The sequence below is a fragment of the Pollachius pollachius genome (assembly GCF_949987615.1).
Source record: "Pollachius pollachius genome assembly, chromosome: 18".
Taxonomy (NCBI): Eukaryota; Metazoa; Chordata; class Actinopteri; order Gadiformes; family Gadidae; genus Pollachius; species Pollachius pollachius.
Genome location: NC_136951.1, coordinates 11,228,017 through 11,245,768, shown reverse-complemented (window position 1 = coordinate 11,245,768; position 17,752 = coordinate 11,228,017). Strand labels below are relative to the sequence as shown.

Here is a 17,752-nt window from a genome sequence, read left to right as displayed (position 1 = left end):
TTTATTACAAGAGCCCCCTTTCCCCTTATTCTTTTCCACCTTTTCGTAATCCTCTTTTTATCCTATCATGTCTCCCTTTTCCATCTTTTCATCCTTTTCGTGTCTTGGTTGCTTTGCAGAACATATGCGTACCATGGCAGTGTAGAGCAGTCGGAAGTCGTCCAAAATGGAAAGAAGCCTTTTTTGTTTTTTGCTCAATGTATTTTGGTCTTGATTAAATGCCAATCAGTTCAATAGTCAGGTCAATTACCTTTTCCTTTTATCATTTCAGTTTAAAAGGCATGTTGCTCATCATGCGCTTGTTGTAATGCTAATTTGAATTACAGCATGAGATGTGGATGAACCTGAAGTAGGAAAAGACAAAGGGACATGATGGAGAAGGGGATGGCCAGACCTGTTTTTGTATCGTCACCATGCTGTGAGTTCAGGGAGCCAAGCGCAACCTGGGTTTGGTGTTCCTGTAGTGGCAGTCGGCTGGAGACCTGCAACAGCGGTGTGCATCACAGTAGTTCTATTTCTATTTAGTCATTCAAGAAATATGTTTATTGAAGTTGAGATACAGGTGAGTCTGTGATCAGTCAGAGGGCAGAGTAGCCAGATGAATCAGAAGGAGTAGTTTTTTGTAATTATGACAGTGTTATACTTTGTTATGAAGTAATATTCAGGAGTAGGATATTTTAGGTTATCGTTATTATGAGTACTCTTCAGTCAAGTGATGTTTAAAATAAAAAGATAAATGTAGACAGTGGTTGTATCAAATTTTGTTAAATCAGGGGGAATCCTCAACAGTTTGTTATAAACAATACACCAATAATATTTGCCTACAGTGACTAAACTAACTGATGAATTTTCCCTGTTAAGCTTCTGTCAGTTGAGTGGTCCTTTACAGTGTGATATTTAGTGGCTTTGTCAGAGCACTAAATTAAGTTCTTGCAGCTCTGTTAATCTAAAGGATGTGATAACAACCAACAACTAACCAATCAACCGAATAATCGTGAGTAGATGCTGCACTGATTAAATCAGAAGGCTCGGTTCCTCTTGTGAAAAATAATAATAATATATAGATTTGACCCTATATTTTTGGTTATGAAAACCTTGGTCCTATCTGACAAATCTACTCAAAAATTAAATTAAGTCAATCTTGTGCTTTTTTTGTACTAACCGTTTAGTCAACGCAAATCGTAGGCTAAAGGCTACTTTGTATTTTAAATAAATGTGAAACAATTCTAGAATTTGAATGGATGATCTATTTATGGGTCAGAGTAATTAATCAAACCCCTCTTCAAACAAGAGGGGTTTTAAGAGGGGTTCCATGCCTCCATGGTTGAAAAAGTGCCCTCAAGAGTGGCGAATACGAGAGAAAGTGCCTTATTGGCTGCCCTTTACATGTGAAAATAATTATTGGGTGCCCTCTGGCGCCCCTTCATTCAATAAATTATGAAGATGAGCCCTCTAGAACAAGAAAATTCGATAACGTGCCTCAATGAGTGCCCTCTTAATGCCCTAACAGTGCCTCCATGGTTGAAAAAGTGCCCTCTAGAGTGGTGAATACGAGAGAAAGTGCCATACATGATGCATCATAGCTTTTTCGCACGCTGGGTCGGCCCCATGTTGTGCAGAATGTGGCCTTTTTATATTTTCGCCCCTGCCCTTCAAACAGTCTGAGTCCGCCACTGTGTGTTTCAAACAGCGTACTTTTTCGCTTGGGATACTTCATCTCCATCTAGCGGTAAAATTAACATAATGCCAATATTTTATTAACATTTACATTTAAATTCAGGGCATTTAGCAGCCGCTTTTATACAAACGTCTCATATAAGTAAATTTGGAAAGAGAAACAACAATACGCCGATGTCGATACAGAAAAGATGTTCATAATAACGTAAGTACCAAGCAATCACAATTGCTAGGTTAACCCATTCCCCGTATACAACAAAGATAGCTAGGGGAAGACGCTACACGATGCCCAGTGCTGTACTTTCTAAGTGCCAGGACGTCCGAACATATCATCAGCGCATATCAGGGGTGTTTTTAGGATTGCCAGGGGGGCGAAGCGGTGGGGGGTAAGGAGGGAGGCTAATAGGTGAACCCTGAACAAGTGAGTCTTGAGTCTCCTGCGGAAGCTGGTATGAGCGACTCTGCAGGTACTCTGCAGGCCAGGAATTAATAGCAAAGATTCATCAACATTATTTTTCAAGAGATAATATATTTGTTATTTAAGGGAATTTAAACAAGGCAATACCTCAAGGGTTTTTATATATTTTATTCCTAAATGTCCAACCCCATTTACTGTGGGGCGATTTCTTGCTTGTGTTTTACGGCCCTGGGCAAATTTCTACACGGAAGAGATTACAGGTTGCACGCGGGAAACCAGTGCGAGATGGCGGTCGGCACAAGGGCTGAATAGACAACTCTCCTACAAAACAAACTAAACGATACGGTCGTTTGATCACTTCGCTCTATTGTTTTATCTATTACATTCGGGGAGATAGCATCACGACATGGAAGGGGGCAAGCCCACCATTCCGCTTGTTTACCAAGCGGTGCAGGCTCTTTACCACGACCCGGACCCCGCCGGTAAAGAGCGAGCCTCGGTGTGGCTCGGCGAGCTGCAAAGATCGGTAAGAAAATGGGAGAGGTGGGAGGATCCGACTGGGGCCTTTACTGCTGTAAACCATCATCAGATGTTAACACTGCGTTGCTGTATCGAGCGGTAGTGGAGCAAACGATGGTTTTCATGCTGGGAAATGATATACATGTAGACCGCAGTCCTGCGACGCCATATAATGTCTTAATAAGAGCATATACACTGAATGAATGAATCAAAACAGAGGCCAGGTTTACAGCACGCGTAGCGCTAATTTCGCTCTATCCGCCGGTGGAGATCTACCTTATAAGTTTGACAAGCTATCTCCTACACGGCAGATATTGGTGTACTATAAAGTGTTTTCTCCGTAGAAACGCCCAATATTGTAGCATTTACTGTAGTCATGTGCCTAGCACGGAGAATTAGCATTGTACATATGCTCTGGGGAGTTGAGCCACAGGCCTGGCTAGCCAAATTAGCTCATCGTAGTTACATGCTTAGGGGCTTTTTTCTTTTTACTTCAATGTTTTTTGAGTGGATGACATGGATTGTAGAATTAACTGTTGGTCCACTTTGGGTTGCCGCTGAACGGGGGCAACTTGGTTGCAGATTAGCCATTCGTTGGCTACACCCCTCGGCTTTCGGGAGCTAATAACTTATCTCTCACTCCTGCCTACGGGGACCCGGTGTGTTTTATGCGCTAGGGGTTTTATTTCCGCATTGGCATTTTCACTCTTCGCAACTTTGTTGTTTTACCCCCGTATGTCAGTACAGTCAGAGCTCCTACTCGCTCAGCACATTCTAACCCCCGGGTGGACGAGCTGCACTGCAGCTACACTGCATTACACTGGCAGCCAAACTATCCACACAGTCCCATATAAGGAGTTGCAGTCCACGATATAATGGAGTTCTAATAAGTAAATAACCGACATAATTATCCGTGGGGAATGATCAAGAGAGGAAAATCACTTTGCTTATGCTGTGCAACTTAATGCCCAGGTCAGCTCTTAGAAATCATGGACGAGTGGTGTCTTTTTGCGTCTATTTTAAGGCAATCTTGTGAGCTAAGTTTAGGTAGCAAAATCACTGAGTGGTTGCATGTATGCGTGCTGTCAAATGGCAATGCTGCTGTTCGTCTTGTTTGTTTTTCTTAAGCGTTAAAGGTGTCGCCATTAGTTATTTTTCCTTCAGCAAATATTTGGATGTTGCTGTTATTCCATACTCACAATTTAAAATTTTGCATGAAGTATAGGATACTTGACAATAAATGGTTAGAAGATTCTTCCTGCTCTTTAGAATGTGGTTTAGCTAGAATTTATCAGAACAATTTCAATCAAAGTCATGATGCTAAGTAATAATATGATATTCTAACCGGGAGTGAGTGCACTGTTTGTAATACAGTTGTGGAGTGGAGCTTCCCTGTACTCTTCTATAGCATATTTGCATGGCAAACAAGTCCCCTGGCAAGTCTCATGACATGCCTGGCGGATATTTGTTTTGTAAGGAATTAGAATTTCGTTTTATTTGTAGAAATGAATGGCCGTAATCATAAACAAAATCATCCTATGTGACCACATGGCTGGTCTTCATATCGCCGCTGTTCATACAAATACCCGTGGTCATAATCGGTAGCCAGTAGCTGGTGCAACTCTACTAAATGCTTGAAACCTGCTCTCCCATTGATCCCACTTTCTCCACGCCCCCTCAGATGTACGCCTGGGAAATCTCAGACCAGCTCCTGCAGCTCAAGCAGGACGTGGAGTCGTGCTACTTTGCCGCGCAGACCATGAAGATGAAGATCCAGACGTCATTCTACGAGCTCCCGGCAGAGACGCACAATGCCCTCCGCGACTCCCTGCTCTCTCACATTCAGAGCCTCAAAGATCTCTCGCCCATCATCGTTACTCAGGTGAACGCGCCTCCCTCGCTCCCTCCCCCATCGACCCCCCCCCCCCCCCCCCCCACACACACACACACACACACACACACACACACACACACACACACACACACACACACACACACACACTGCTTGTTGTGGTGGGTTGTCTGGGTGTGGCCGTTGTTTCTGTGTCTGGTTGGTTGATTTATTTATGTTTGTCTTTTATTTACCTAAACCTGGATGCTACTCCGCCCCTGCTTGTGTGAAAACGTGTGAAACCATGGAGCTAGAGTTGCCTTAGAGTTGTGTCAAACATTTAAGAGACTACTGCGCAATGTAACCAGTTTGACGGGTTTTCCGTAATGGCGTGTTCAGTTCTGGATTTTTTCCCCCGTCTTGCCCTGGAATGTATCACCATGCATTTAAATGCCTCATTAGTTTACTGGGGCCCTAAGCGTCCTTTTTTTTTTTTCTTACCAATACCATGAACAAAGCTATGCAATCTACTGCTTTTGTTGCATGGTGTTCTCTAATCCCCCCCCAAAAAAAGTTTGTGCAAGTGGCAATTGATCAACCATTCAAAACGGGTAATTGAGGTTAGAGTTTGCCTTTTTTGTTCCTTTATTTTTGTTAAAAGTTTAGATAAACAACGCCCTGTCTTTTTTCTTCTCCTTCTCTCTCTCAAACAGTTGGCACTGGCCATTGCAGATCTGGCACTTCAGATGGCCTCTTGGAAAGGATGTGTCCACACACTCATTGAAAAGTAATACTTCTGCTCAAACGACATCAATGCTAAAACATGTCAAGGACTTCTAATGAGTTAGTTCAGAACACTATGTGGAGGATGCGTACACTTGTACGACCGGTAACCAAATGGATGGTGCACCTCTTTAAACCCGATCCATTACTGTAATGCATTGTCTTGTGGGACTTTTAATAGAAACCATTTAAATACAATCTCTTCCTCTTGTATGTCACAATAGTAGAGTTGAAGAACCTCTATCAAACATCTAATTTGCGATGCAGGATTTGTACTAGGCATAGACCAGTATATCTGATACCAATACCCTGCTCTCCATTTGTGTCAGATATCGGGTGCAAGTGTACCCGTGGCTCTGTGTGTGCTGTTACTCTTCGTATCTTCAGTGCCAGACGGTGCCGTGTCTCATGCATGGACGATATTTGATGCACTGACACCCCACTGTCACTCCAGGTACAACGACGATGTCAGCTCCATGACGTTTCTGATCGAGATCCTGACGGTTCTGCCCGAGGAGGTCCACAGTCGCTCGCTCCGCATCGGGGCCAACCGCCGCACGGAGATCATCGAGGACCTGGCCTACTACTCCAGCACCGTGGTCACCCTGCTGGTGGGTGTGGTCGCAGTCGTCGCCCCTCTCTCTCTCAGACTCTGACCCTTTCTCTCTCTCTTGCGTTGTTATTTAGATGCCCCCTTATGCCATTCACAATATGTCGTTTCACCCCGTCTCTCTTGTTCAAAGTATATCTCGCCCTCTTTCTCTCACAACATTTATGTGCCCTCTTAGGATATTTTCTCTTTCCTGGGTTGTTTCTCTCTGTCTGTCTCACCTTCACTCTTTATCATCTCTTCCTTATTTAGGTTCCCCTATACTCTATTCATTAGCTGTCTGATTATTGTATCAATCTGTCGTCCGTTTGTCTGTCTCGCTCCTCCTCCCCTCTCTTATTGAGATTCCCTGCTACGCTATTTACTTTTTGTCCTCGTTTTGGACTTTCACTTTTTCAGTAGCTCTCCCTCTCTTTCTTGTTCTCTCTCTCCCTCACTGTCTGTCTTGCTCTCTCTCTCATAGTTAGGGAGGGTCATGATCTCATAGTGTCACACACAGTTTCTGATGACTCGCAGCACCCCAGCCTTTTGTGTTTGTGTGTGTGTGTGTGTGTGTGTGTGTGTGTGTGTGTGTGTGTGTGTGTGTGTGTGTGTGTGTGTGTGTGTGTGTGTGTGTGTGTGTGTGTGCGTGCTCTGTCCCAGTTTCCTCTTGGTTTTGCGCTCCCTGGGACGACTGGACTGTAATCCGTGTTGTGACGGTATATCTGACACCCCTGACCCTCAATACTACCATCCGCATTATTCCTCTTTCCTAGCAGGCCTGGCTTCTTTTAACCATGCCAGCTGAAACAGAAGAAAACATACAAGTGTCTATAATTCACATGTGAAGAATTAAAAAAGAAACGATGATTTTTAATTAGAATACAATTATATTTCCTTCCCAGTGACCCAAATCTCGTTGTCCGCTTGTTGATTCAGTTGTTTTCCTTCTCCCAGACGACGTGTGTGGAGAAGACGGGCAGCGATGAGAAGATGCTGATCAAGGTGTTCCGGTGCCTGGGTAGCTGGTTCAACCTGGGCGTTCTGGACAGCAACTTCATGGCCAGCAACCAGCTGCTCATCGTCCTCTTCCAAGTGCTGGTGAGTCTTGCTGCGCTGCCGCCGCCCCTCTGGGCCCTGCACAGCCCCCTACTGGCGTGGCCGAGGAACAACACAGTCATGTGTTTGCCATGTTTCACGCCTGGCATACATTTTTGCATTCCAAGTAGTGCCGACCAAATTAATCCATTAGTTGCTTAAGCGAATTAAGTAACTAAGTAATTATCATTTTGATAATCAATTCATTGCTGTGGTAATTTATCGCATATAGTTGTGCTGCTGAAATGCATCATAAATATACCAGTCCTAACATTTTCTTGGATGGTGGGCAGAAAATATGTTCTTGACCTAAATTAAACTGCGATAAAAATACTTGGCTGTTCACCAGCCCTGATCCTACAAGTTGTAGCATGGCTCACATTGTTCACTGTGGTAGAAGCAGTAGATATGGAATGTTAACAACAATGTTTAAACATTCAAGTTGGTGTAAAAAACGTTTTATTTAAAAACGCGTCATTCCATGTAAAACGCGTTATTCCATGTAAAACGCGTTATTCAACGTCAAATAACACTTAATTCATTGGAAAAATTTGTGAATGTAAACCAATGAAATTCAACACAAACATGGGTTGCTCAATAGTATAAAAACAGCCCCAGTCATTCAATGTAAACCAAGGCGTCGGTCCTCTGTGTCTCCCCGCACCCTGCAGCAGAGGGACGAGACGTCCACCAACCTGCACGAGGCGGCCTCCGACTGCGTGTGCTCGGCGCTCTACGCCATCGAGAGCGTGGACACCAACGTGGCGCTGGCCATGCAGCTGTTCCAGGGCGTGCTGACACTGGAGACGGCCTACCACATGGCGGTGGCCCGGGAGGACCTCGACAAGTAAGGGGAACCCACACGCGCACAGGCAGACTTGTTTGGGTCCTGGGCTGTCTGGCTGGCTTATGTGGACTTGTTTATGACTTTTATAATGATGAGGGATTTGTCTGTTATTTAAGCGTACGAGTAACCACAGTCACATATTTGGCCTTCTTGGTGGATAAACCATGCCAACAATGTCATAGGAATAGAGCATATATTTCATTATACAAGTATTAAGCACATATGGTTAGCATCCTGTCCGTTACCTAGCGTTGGGTTAGCTCACCCTAAGAGGTACTGCGGTAGGTTTACGGTAACATTGACAGACACAATTTGGCCTTGAGTTGTGAAGCGTATCCTTTAACTTTGATTGGGTGTTTCCCTCTCCAGAGTGCTGAATTACTGTCGCATCTTCACGGAGCTGTGCGAGACCTTCCTGGAGACCACGGTGAGGAGTCCGGGCCAGGGCATGGGAGACCTCCGCACCCTGGAACTGCTGCTCATCTGCGCTGGGCACCCCCAGTACGAAGTAGGTATCCCCCCCGAGCATGTACACCCACAGACACACTCACTCACACATACTCACCCCGGTAACCCTATACCGCCACATGTTGCAGGCAAGGATCATGCTTAGGGCAGGATAGTTTAGTGGTTAGGGTGTGCGACTCCCGGCCCAAAGGTACTAGGTTCAATCCCTGACGTCCGCCGACTTACCTAAGGGCATGCATGGGCACGGTGCCCTCTCCCATACCTGCTCCTAAATGTCACGTGCCTGAATACACCAAGCAGCTTTGGTGGGAAAACATCTGCTACATGACTTAAGATCTTAATAATTAAATCCCTGCATCTTTATTATGTTGCATGGTACTGCGTTGCTGTATGGGCCTATGGAGGGCACGGAAATATTGTCCTTCACTGTTAACCCTGCCTGCACTTTGGGTCCAAAATTATCTTTAACAATGATTGGTAGAGTCTACCTGCCAAGCAATTTTTTTGAAATGTAACCCTGACATTTTATTACCTGCCAAATGGTGAACTCTATCCGCCGTTGGCCGGTCTTCGCTTTGGCGCCCTCCTATGAAAACAATTCAAACAAATCCGTCGTAGCGACCGAACAGTCGCCGTCCACACCAGCACAAGCGGTACAGCATCAGGACACCGGGGTGTTGACGTGCTGGTTGTTGTCCGGTAGGTGGTGGAGATCTCCTTCAACTTCTGGTACCGGCTGGGTGAGCACCTCTACAAGACCAACGAGCCGGCACTGCACGCCGTCTTCCGCCCCTACATCCAGAGGCTGCTGCACAGCCTCGCCCGCCACTGCCAGCTGGACTCCGACCACGTAAGGAGACCGCCCTCGTCCCAATCCGATGAGCGCCTCCGACCACAGCGAAGGTGAAAGGCTCAAAGAGTCAGCCGGCTGACTCTTTGTTTTGTGTTCTCTACGGCAACGTAGGAAGGAATCCCCGAAGACACGGACGATTTCGGGGAGTTCCGCATGAGGGTGTCCGACCTGGTGAAGGACGTCATCTTCCTCGTCGGCTCCATGGAGTGCTTCTCCCAGGTAGGCGTCGCCGCGCAGCAGCCTTTTCCAAAGGGTCACCGCCTGTCTGTGTGCCTGGTGTCCCCCAGGCGGGGCCGACCAATCGGAAGCAAGAAATCGTCATCTCTGACCCGATTTTTGAAAATAAAAAACGGTTGTATACCGAGAGCCTATGTTCAGGGACTAGCATGCTACAATCCTCACCCGGCCTTTACTTCTCCCTCCCAGCTATACTCTACTCTGAAAGACGGGAACCCTCCATGGGAAGTGACGGAGGCTGTTCTCTTCATCATGGCCGCCATTGCGAAAAGCGTAGACCCGTAAGCAAATTAGATTTTTTTAATTTTCTATTAATAAATAATTTGTATGTATTTTAATTCATTTATCATCTTTGGGTATATTTATATTTAATTCATTAAATTGTATTCATTAAATTTCATTCATTGGTCAAGTCTATTGGCAATATATTAAATATTTCTGTGCTGACTACATCATAACAAAGGTCAGTCGGCCTTTGGATATCTCTATTTGATCAATTATATTTCAATAATTGTTCAAGCATGGTTGGGACTTTGCATGCTATATTGCAATGCTGGCTTCATTGTCCTGCCTGGCTGGTCTTGTCCTTTTTTTCAAACTGTGATCCACCTGTTTATTAACACCCCCCCTCCCCTCCCCCAGTCAGAACAGCCCCACCCTGACGGAGGTGCTGGAGCAGGTGGTGCAGCTGCCGGAGACGGTGCACATCGCCGTGCGCTACACCAGCATCGAACTAGTGGGCGAGATGAGCGAGGTGGTGGACAGACACCCACGCTTCCTAGGTGAACACCATGTCCCCCCTCCCCCCCTTTTAAGGATTCCAATGTTGCTCATGTTTAGAGGAGCTCACTTGTTTTACGTGCAATGTCCCATCTGCTGGTACTGATGCAGTGTTTGGTGTGTTTTGGTGATGGTCCTAGGTGCTGTCCTTGGTAAGATTTTGTTTGGTCAGGAAGTTGGCTGGTTTTCTGGTTTTTAGCGGAACGCAAGTAAACACTTTGACACAACGTTTGCGTGACAAAGCACATCATCTTTGAATCAAGTTCTCTAAGTGATAATGAGCACGATCCATTTTTTTCAAAATAATTCCCACTATTTACGCATGGTAGTATTACTGTACTTTTCCTCTCTTCATCACCGGTCTCCCCTGTCTGTCCGATGTGACCCCCCCCCCCCCCCCTCCCCAGACCCTGTGCTGAACTACCTGATGAAGGGCCTTCGGGAGAAGCCCCTGGCGTCGGTGGCCGCCAAGGCCATCCACAACATCTGCTCGGTGTGCCGCGACCACATGGCCCAGCACTTCCAGGGCCTGCTGGACATCGCCCGCGCCTTGGACTCATTTGCCCTCTCCACGGAGGCCGCCGTCGGCCTGCTCAAAGGTAAGGGCAGACCAGCCGTCCCTTGCCCACTGAATGTAGTTATAATGATAATATGGATGCCTGGACACGTCTGACGGCTACCAGCTGGCTCACTGGGCAACGACCTGTCCCCATAGACCACACCTTTCCCTGGATCACTGTGCAGACCCCCGTCCCCATAGACCACACCTTTCCCTGGATCAATGCCCAGACCCCCGTCCCCATAGACAAGACCTTTTCCTGGCTCACTGCCCAGACCCCCCCAGTCCCCATAGACAACACCTTTCCCTGGCTACTGGCCAGACCCACGTCCCCATAGACAACACCTTTCCCTGGCTACTGGCCAGACCCACGTCCCCATAGACAACACCTTTCCCTGGCTCACTGCCCAGACCCCCCCAGTCCCAATAGAAGTCACCTTTCCCAAACTGATTTTAAAATGTTTACTTGCATTGCTACTATGCTTGTCAGTTATGGCACTCCTTACAATCCCTGGAATCTCAGTCTGCGTTACTCCCCGAGATGTCTTCCCTGCTAATTAAGGGAGTGCAGGGGGGTGTCAAATATATATGGCCTGTTTCCTTAGTAATATTAGTATCATTATTGGTGCCCTTCATTAATATAAATAGTAATCCTTCCTTAACCCATTTGTGCCGGCTGCTGCGCGGCGCAACATTGTATCTACTAGATACAATGTTGCGCCGCGCAGCAGCCCGCACAAATGGGTTAACAGGATTCCTTTCTTAACCATTAGACTCAGGCGTGATCCGTCTAGGGTTGTATTCCCCGCTACCCTTGACGGTGATGGCTCATTGTCCGTGCTTCCTCTCCCTGCAGGCACGGCGCTGGTCCTGGCTCGCCTGCCCCTGGAGAAGATTGCTGAGTGCCTGAGTGACCTGTGTGCAGTGCAGGTCATGGCCCTCAAAAAGGTGGGTGTGGCGCCCCCCCGCGGTTCAGGGTTACCAGCGTGATCTTTATTGGGGTTGGGTGACCAGGGTGTAAAAGAGAAGGTTTGCTCGTTGGAGAGAGGGTATGTATGCAAAAACTGACGCGACTTTCCTTGTATGGGTCTCTGTTTATATATAGCTTCTTGCTCAGAATCCCACCAATGGAAAAACGGCCGACCCCACTGTCTGGCTGGACAGATTAGCCGTCATTTTCCGGTAAGGATTATCATTTTTTATTATGTTTACATAAATGCCTCTAAGATTTTAATATAGCTGATAATGGCAGCTTCATAAGTCATATCTGCCCAATCATTGACTTGTTTCTTTCCCAGACACACAAACCCAAGTGTAGAAAATGGACAAACACATCCATGTCAGAAAGTCATTCAAGAGGTAAGTGGCTTCTTTCCTGTTTCGAAATATATCCTCGAAGTCTGTTGAGTTAATTCCTCTTAATTTTGAACCCTTTTTCCAGTATTTCAATATTCAGCCTAATTGAATGTACGACTAACGGAATGATCCCGACGTCCTCGCTCCTTACCGTACGTTACCCGTCAGATCTGGCCCGTGCTGTCGGAGACGCTGAACACGCACCAGGCGGACAACCGCATCGTGGAGCGCTGCTGCCGCTGCCTCCGCTTCGCCGTGCGCTGCGTGGGCAAGGGCTCGGCCTCGCTACTGCAGCCCCTGGTCACACAGGTGGGTGGAGCTCACCCCCGTCCCCTATCGTCCCCTCCTCCCATCCCCGTCGTCGTCGTCGTCGTCCCCTGCTGTCTCCTTTCTGCTTTGACTCCTACCTCAACCCCCCCCCCCCCCTCCTCCTGTAGCACGTCGACCCCCCCTCACCCAGATGGGTGAAGCTCATCCTAATGCCCTCCTCTTCCTCCTCCGCGCTCTCCTCCTCTATCCCCTCCCCTTTATCCTCCACTCTCCTCGACTATCCCCTCCTTCCTCTTCATGCTGGTTGGCTTGGCGTGGATTGAGAATCACGTTGCATACCTTTTTGACTGAAAGTGGTTTGAATTTGTGCTGAATTGGCTGGAATGTTTTCTTTGGGAGACTGGGGGTAGCTGAACTCGGAGTGGAGTAGGTTCAAGTACTCGGTTCAATCCTCTATTCATCCTTGAGAAAGACGCCTAACCCTGTGCCTAAAGTTGATTGATGCATCTGCACTTAGTCTGTCTCTTTAGATAGAAATCCTAAACGAATCCCTAGCAATGGTAAATTTGACCTATTTATTAAGTTATGGTTTTTCAGTAACACAGTTGTTGACCCGTTTTTTCCTTGTGCCCCTTCGTTCTGCCCCCAGATGGTGAGCGTGTACCAGGTGTACCCCCACTCCTGCTTTCTGTACCTTGGGAGCATCCTAGTAGACGAGTATGGCATGGAGGACGGCTGCAGACAGGGCCTGATGGACATGCTGCAGGTAAGCAAACAAATGCACGAACGCACGCACCTGCTCTCTACATGAGCCCCACCATTAGTCGCTCCATGGATAATTAGCCAGCGACTAGCCATCGCCTTTTCTGTGAACTTCCTCCAAATTAAAATGCCCTGTTCTTTATAATATGACCCCTGTGTCACATAAGACCATTCAAAGGCTGCTCAGTAGATGACCAATTAGCAGCACCAACGCTCTTACAGGCACTTCTGTGTTCAATGGTTGACATCACAGCATGGATCTTCAGAAGGCACCACCGCCCCCCCCCCTCTAGTGTATTCCCCTGTTGACTCTCTCTCTCTCTCTCTCTCTCCCTCTCCCTCTCCCTCTCCCTCTCTCTCTCCCCCCCCCCCCCCCCAGGCTCTGTGTATGCCCACCTTCCAGCTCCTGGAGCAGCCTCTGGGCCTGAGGAATCACCCCGACACGGTGGACGACCTCTTCAGGCTGGCCACCAGGTGTGTAGTCTGTTATGGTTCTATGGTTGGTGGTGACTCCATTGTTTCAAGTGAGGCTGTGTCAACATGGCCTTTTACTTTAGAGCATTTGCAAATACTGCAAGCCTTTACATTGTGTCTTCAAGACGATGGGAATCTTATCAGAATGGAGGCTGTAAAAGGCATTCAACTGGATAGCCGTATTCACAGATGCAGTCTCAAAGGGCTTTACAGGCCATATATACAGGACCCCCCCCTTACCCTAGCCCCCCACCTAATGGCAAGAAAAAAACTCTTGTTAAACTCTTGTATAAAGTCTTGAAAGAATGCAGACTGGTGGTTATCTGTACGCAAGAAATCCAACGCAATGATAAAAATAAAAAAGAATGGCGTGGATATGAATGAGGAAGGAACAATGCGTGGGGGTATTGACGGCCCCCGCCCCCCAGGTTCGTGCAGCGCAGCCCCGTCACCCTGCTCAGCAGCGGCATCATCGTCCACATCATCCAGTGCGCCATCGCCGCCACCACGCTGGACCACCGGGACGCCAACTGCAGCGTGATGAAGTTTGTCCGCGACCTCATCCACACGGGGGTCAGCAACGACGTGAGTGGTCCCCTCTTCCCTCCAGGGCCACCTACCCCCCGCAGCCCCTGGGAGGGACTCTAGGGTCTTTGGGTGGGGCTCCTCCTGTCCCCTCTTCTTCACCCTCCTCCCTTCTCTCTCCCCCCACGCCTCCCATCCCCTCGTCATTCCCGTCCTTTGCCGGATCAGTTTGGTAACATTAAACACTAGGTGGCAGGAGAAATGTATTATAATGTAACATTTGGGGAAGGCTTAAATTCTTACTTCCATGTGTATAACAGAAAAACAATCAATTTAAAGTGTTGTGTGAGGAGAATATGAATTTATGCCACACTGGGGGGTGATGCCTGGCCATGTGTTGGTGCTGTAATAGAACATTTACCTTTTTATTAACTCAATACTGGCCAGAAAGAGGATTTCAAATCGGCTACTGCATTGTGGCCGTGACTGTAGTCCATTGTCATGAGAAACAAAACCTATCCTCCCATAGTGCATTCTGGGAGCTGGAGTAGGCTTTCCTCCATTAGGTTTACCAAATTCAAACAGAGACGGTTGGGTTTCCAACTTCTGTCACCACAACATGAGCCAACTGCATATCACCTTACGGTGTCGGTGCCTCCGCTGTGCGCAGTTCTCTCACGCCTCCAACGGGGGTCGCTGTTTCTTTCTCTGCAGCACGAGGAGGACTTTGAGTTGCGGAAGCAGCTGATCGGCCAGGCCATGGAGCAGCACGGCCAGCAGCTGGTCACCCAGCTCATGCACACGTGCTGCTTCTGCCTGCCGGCGTACACGCTGCCGGACGTAGCCGAGGTGCTGTGGGAGATCATGGTGTTCAACCGGCCGGTGAGTTCTCAGACGGCCGGAACGCATCCAGGGGAAGAACTAGTACTTGTAACGGATCGGGTGGTCCCATGTTTCTGAGAACCCCATAGCTGTATATGCTCAGTGGCTTTTCGTGACAATGCGAGCAGAGGTTTCAACCACATCTTCAACCACATAATGCCCTAGGTTGTGTTTTAGTGTGCTGAGACGGAATGTGTGTTTGTTTTTTTGGGATTGTTTGTACAGAACATACTCATGTTTAATGATGAAGGACAACGAATACAATTCCCATCTTAAAGATCAGAATGACTGTATTGTCATTGTCATTTTCTCATCCCTTTGGGATCGACAGTTTCCCTTCACTGTCCCCGCCTGTGTTGTGTGCTAGTCCCACAACCAGTTTCCACATGGCGTGTACCTACCAGTCACTAACACTCGTCTATCCCCCCCCCCCCCACCCCCCCCCAGACGTTCTGCCGCTGGCTGGAGGTGGCCCTGAAGGGCCTCCCCAAGGAGACGACGGGCGGGGCCGTGACCGTTACACACAAACAGCTCACAGACTTCCACAAGCAGGTCACCAGGTAAGACGGAAGAGTGCGCGGATTCCCTTTGTAGTCTGCCTGCGTGTCGAGGCTCGCTCCTCACCGCATGGTGCTGCGTGCCTGCACCCGTCGGCCCCTTCTCTCCTCTCCCGCCCTCCCTCCGTACCGTCTCCTCGGATCATCAGTCACAACATATCGCTCTGGTTGAACCTGATTGTCTGACACGCACTGATTAATTTGGGTGTAAACAAAATAATATTGATACTCTGGATCAGGACCAACTACCACATTTACAGTATGTTTGAAGAAAAAGACTTGACAATTTGGTCTTTATGGGTTAATCAAATGCATTTCAACAACTGAGGCTATCAATAGTTTTGAACACACTTTGAAAACCATAAACCATGAACGATGTTAAACCATGAATGATGTCCGCTTTTCTTGCTTGGATCAAGTTTCAACAGGTGTTTGTTTGTCCTTCGCCGGCATGTCTTTACCCCAACTTGTGGTTCGCCCCTTACTGCAGTGCGGAGGAGTGCAAGCAGGTGTGCTGGGCCATCCGAGAGTTCACCAGACTGTTCCGATAGCCACGCCTCCCGACACTAGCGCCGCCAGGACACCACCAGGTAACCAATCGGAACCCACCATAGAAACACGCGCCCCCAGAAACAAAATTCCTCTTGATTTACAAATTCTATGCACAACACACAGCAGTAAACTTTAAAGAAAATCTATGTTTGTGTTTGGTTTTGTGTCTTCTCTTCAGGTTAAAATCTTTTGTTTGGACGACATTCAGAGGTGACGGCAAAAATTTTAAAACGAACGCTGAGGACAGCAGACGAGAACCTAAAGGGAACTCCGACTGGAAGGTTGGCTGGACTTTGCAAATCAGGGGCAGGGGGGAAACCGCAGGAACGCAAACTCATCTACCCGCGTGATTTGAGCGACAGGGTCAAAAAGAAAATATATATACACATATATATATCTCTATATAAAGTTTGCGTGGAGCCCAAGGAGACGGGCCTTCCCCCGCTCTCTATAACCCCACCCCCCACCCCACACCAACCCCCGGCCCGCCCTCCCCCTTCACTCACTCACTCACTCATCACCCAACCAACCAACCAACCAATCCACCCAACCACCCACCCAGACACCTCCCCCCTCGCGGCCCAGTCAGGTGCTACGTCGCCCTGGCAACACCCAGTAGGCAGCGCGGACGGACGGACGGACGGCCGGCCGCCGGATGGAGCGGGGCCCAGAGAGGAGGAGCCCACCAACCCACGGGCAAGGCAGCAAAAAAGAGATTAGCAACCATCCGCTGGGGGTCCCATTAAGACTTGTCCCGGAAGAGTTCAACTTTAAGCAGAGGGAGAGCGAACGCGTGCGGAGGAGATGGAGATGCGGATGAAGAGAGCCCAACCTCAACCCACAACAACAACAAAGGATGTGCCTGGTTTCAAAACATGAAATGCATCAAAAAGACGTTTTTTGAGTTTTTAAGAAAAAGAGAGCTTTATTTTCATGGAACATGTCTTTAGAACATTTAATGTGGTCGTTGTGTGTGCGCGAGCGCGTGTGTGCCATATCGGAAGAGTGCAACCGCAATCCCACGCTTGCTCTTGAACGAATGGCGGCCGGTGCCTGTGGCGGCATTTAGATGGTAGAATCCGGGGGGGAAATGCTGAAAATTTGGCGTCACCTTTGACTTTTTTTTTTTTTTTTTTTTAACATGGTTGGCTGGAATTTTAGTTATCCCTTGCCAGGGGATCAAATGCTGAGACAAATATGGTTTGAACTCGGTCGGCAAAAGAAAAAACCTCTTTTTCTTGTCATGTGTGTGAGTGGCTGATTGTGTGTGAGAGTGATTGAGTGCGTGTGTGTGTGTGTGTTTGAGAGTGTGCGTTTGACAGTGTGCGTGCGAGTGTACCTGTTCTTCCAGTTGGTATCGTCCAAACCATGGGAGGAACGGACACCACAACATCGAATGATGTAGCCTTGTTGTAAACAATTAAAAAGGATGGAGGAGAAAATCTGATTGTCACCGTTATTGCGAATCTGAATTCTGTATAGTCCATGTCGGTTCTATCTAGACCCCCACCTCTGTCCCGTACAAACTTAAAAACCAGTCCCACCAGCATAACATGGCATCATTTCTCATAACTAGTTTCGTTAATACCAGTTATGACATGGTAACTTGACACTTGCACTCTAAGACAACAATAAAAGGCTTAATGTCCGATACATGTAAATAAAAACATTGATGCCTTATTTATTTGAGCGTTTACAGATTGCTACTTCTTTAT

The 17,752-nt window shown here is 47.7% G+C and overlaps 1 protein-coding gene across 2 annotated transcripts; it reads left to right on the top strand.

Moving 5' to 3' along the window:
- Positions 1 to 2,369: 2,369 nt before the first annotated feature.
- Positions 2,370 to 17,669, top strand: tnpo3 (transportin 3). 2 transcript variants are annotated; one of them, XM_079756243.1, is made up of 24 exons: positions 2,370 to 2,621; positions 4,296 to 4,496; positions 5,159 to 5,232; positions 5,683 to 5,839; positions 6,775 to 6,918; positions 7,587 to 7,762; positions 8,132 to 8,270; positions 8,934 to 9,080; positions 9,195 to 9,302; positions 9,510 to 9,601; positions 9,963 to 10,102; positions 10,241 to 10,252; positions 10,508 to 10,699; positions 11,516 to 11,607; positions 11,765 to 11,841; positions 11,958 to 12,018; positions 12,184 to 12,324; positions 12,935 to 13,051; positions 13,427 to 13,521; positions 13,950 to 14,106; positions 14,761 to 14,928; positions 15,376 to 15,488; positions 15,976 to 16,075; positions 16,216 to 17,669. In XM_079756243.1, exons 1-23 carry the CDS (start codon positions 2,502 to 2,504, stop codon positions 16,034 to 16,036), a joined length of 2,784 nt encoding a protein of 927 aa, XP_079612369.1. In that variant the 5' UTR covers positions 2,370 to 2,501; the 3' UTR covers positions 16,037 to 16,075; positions 16,216 to 17,669. The 2 variants fall into 2 exon arrangements, with proteins under 2 accessions (XP_079612369.1, XP_079612370.1); XM_079756244.1 differs by lacking the exon at positions 10,241 to 10,252.
- The last annotated feature ends 83 nt before the right edge of the window (positions 17,670 to 17,752 follow it).

Coding starts and splice junctions, on each gene's coding strand:
- tnpo3 (XM_079756243.1), top strand. CDS start 2,502: ATGGAAGGGGGCAAGCCCACCATTCCGCTTGTTTACCAAGCGGTGCAG. Junction 6,919..7,586: donor TCGTCCTCTTCCAAGTGCTG/GTGAGTCTTGCT, acceptor CGCACCCTGCAG/CAGAGGGACGAGACGTCCAC. Junction 14,107..14,760: donor ACACGGGGGTCAGCAACGAC/GTGAGTGGTCCC, acceptor CTTTCTCTGCAG/CACGAGGAGGACTTTGAGTT.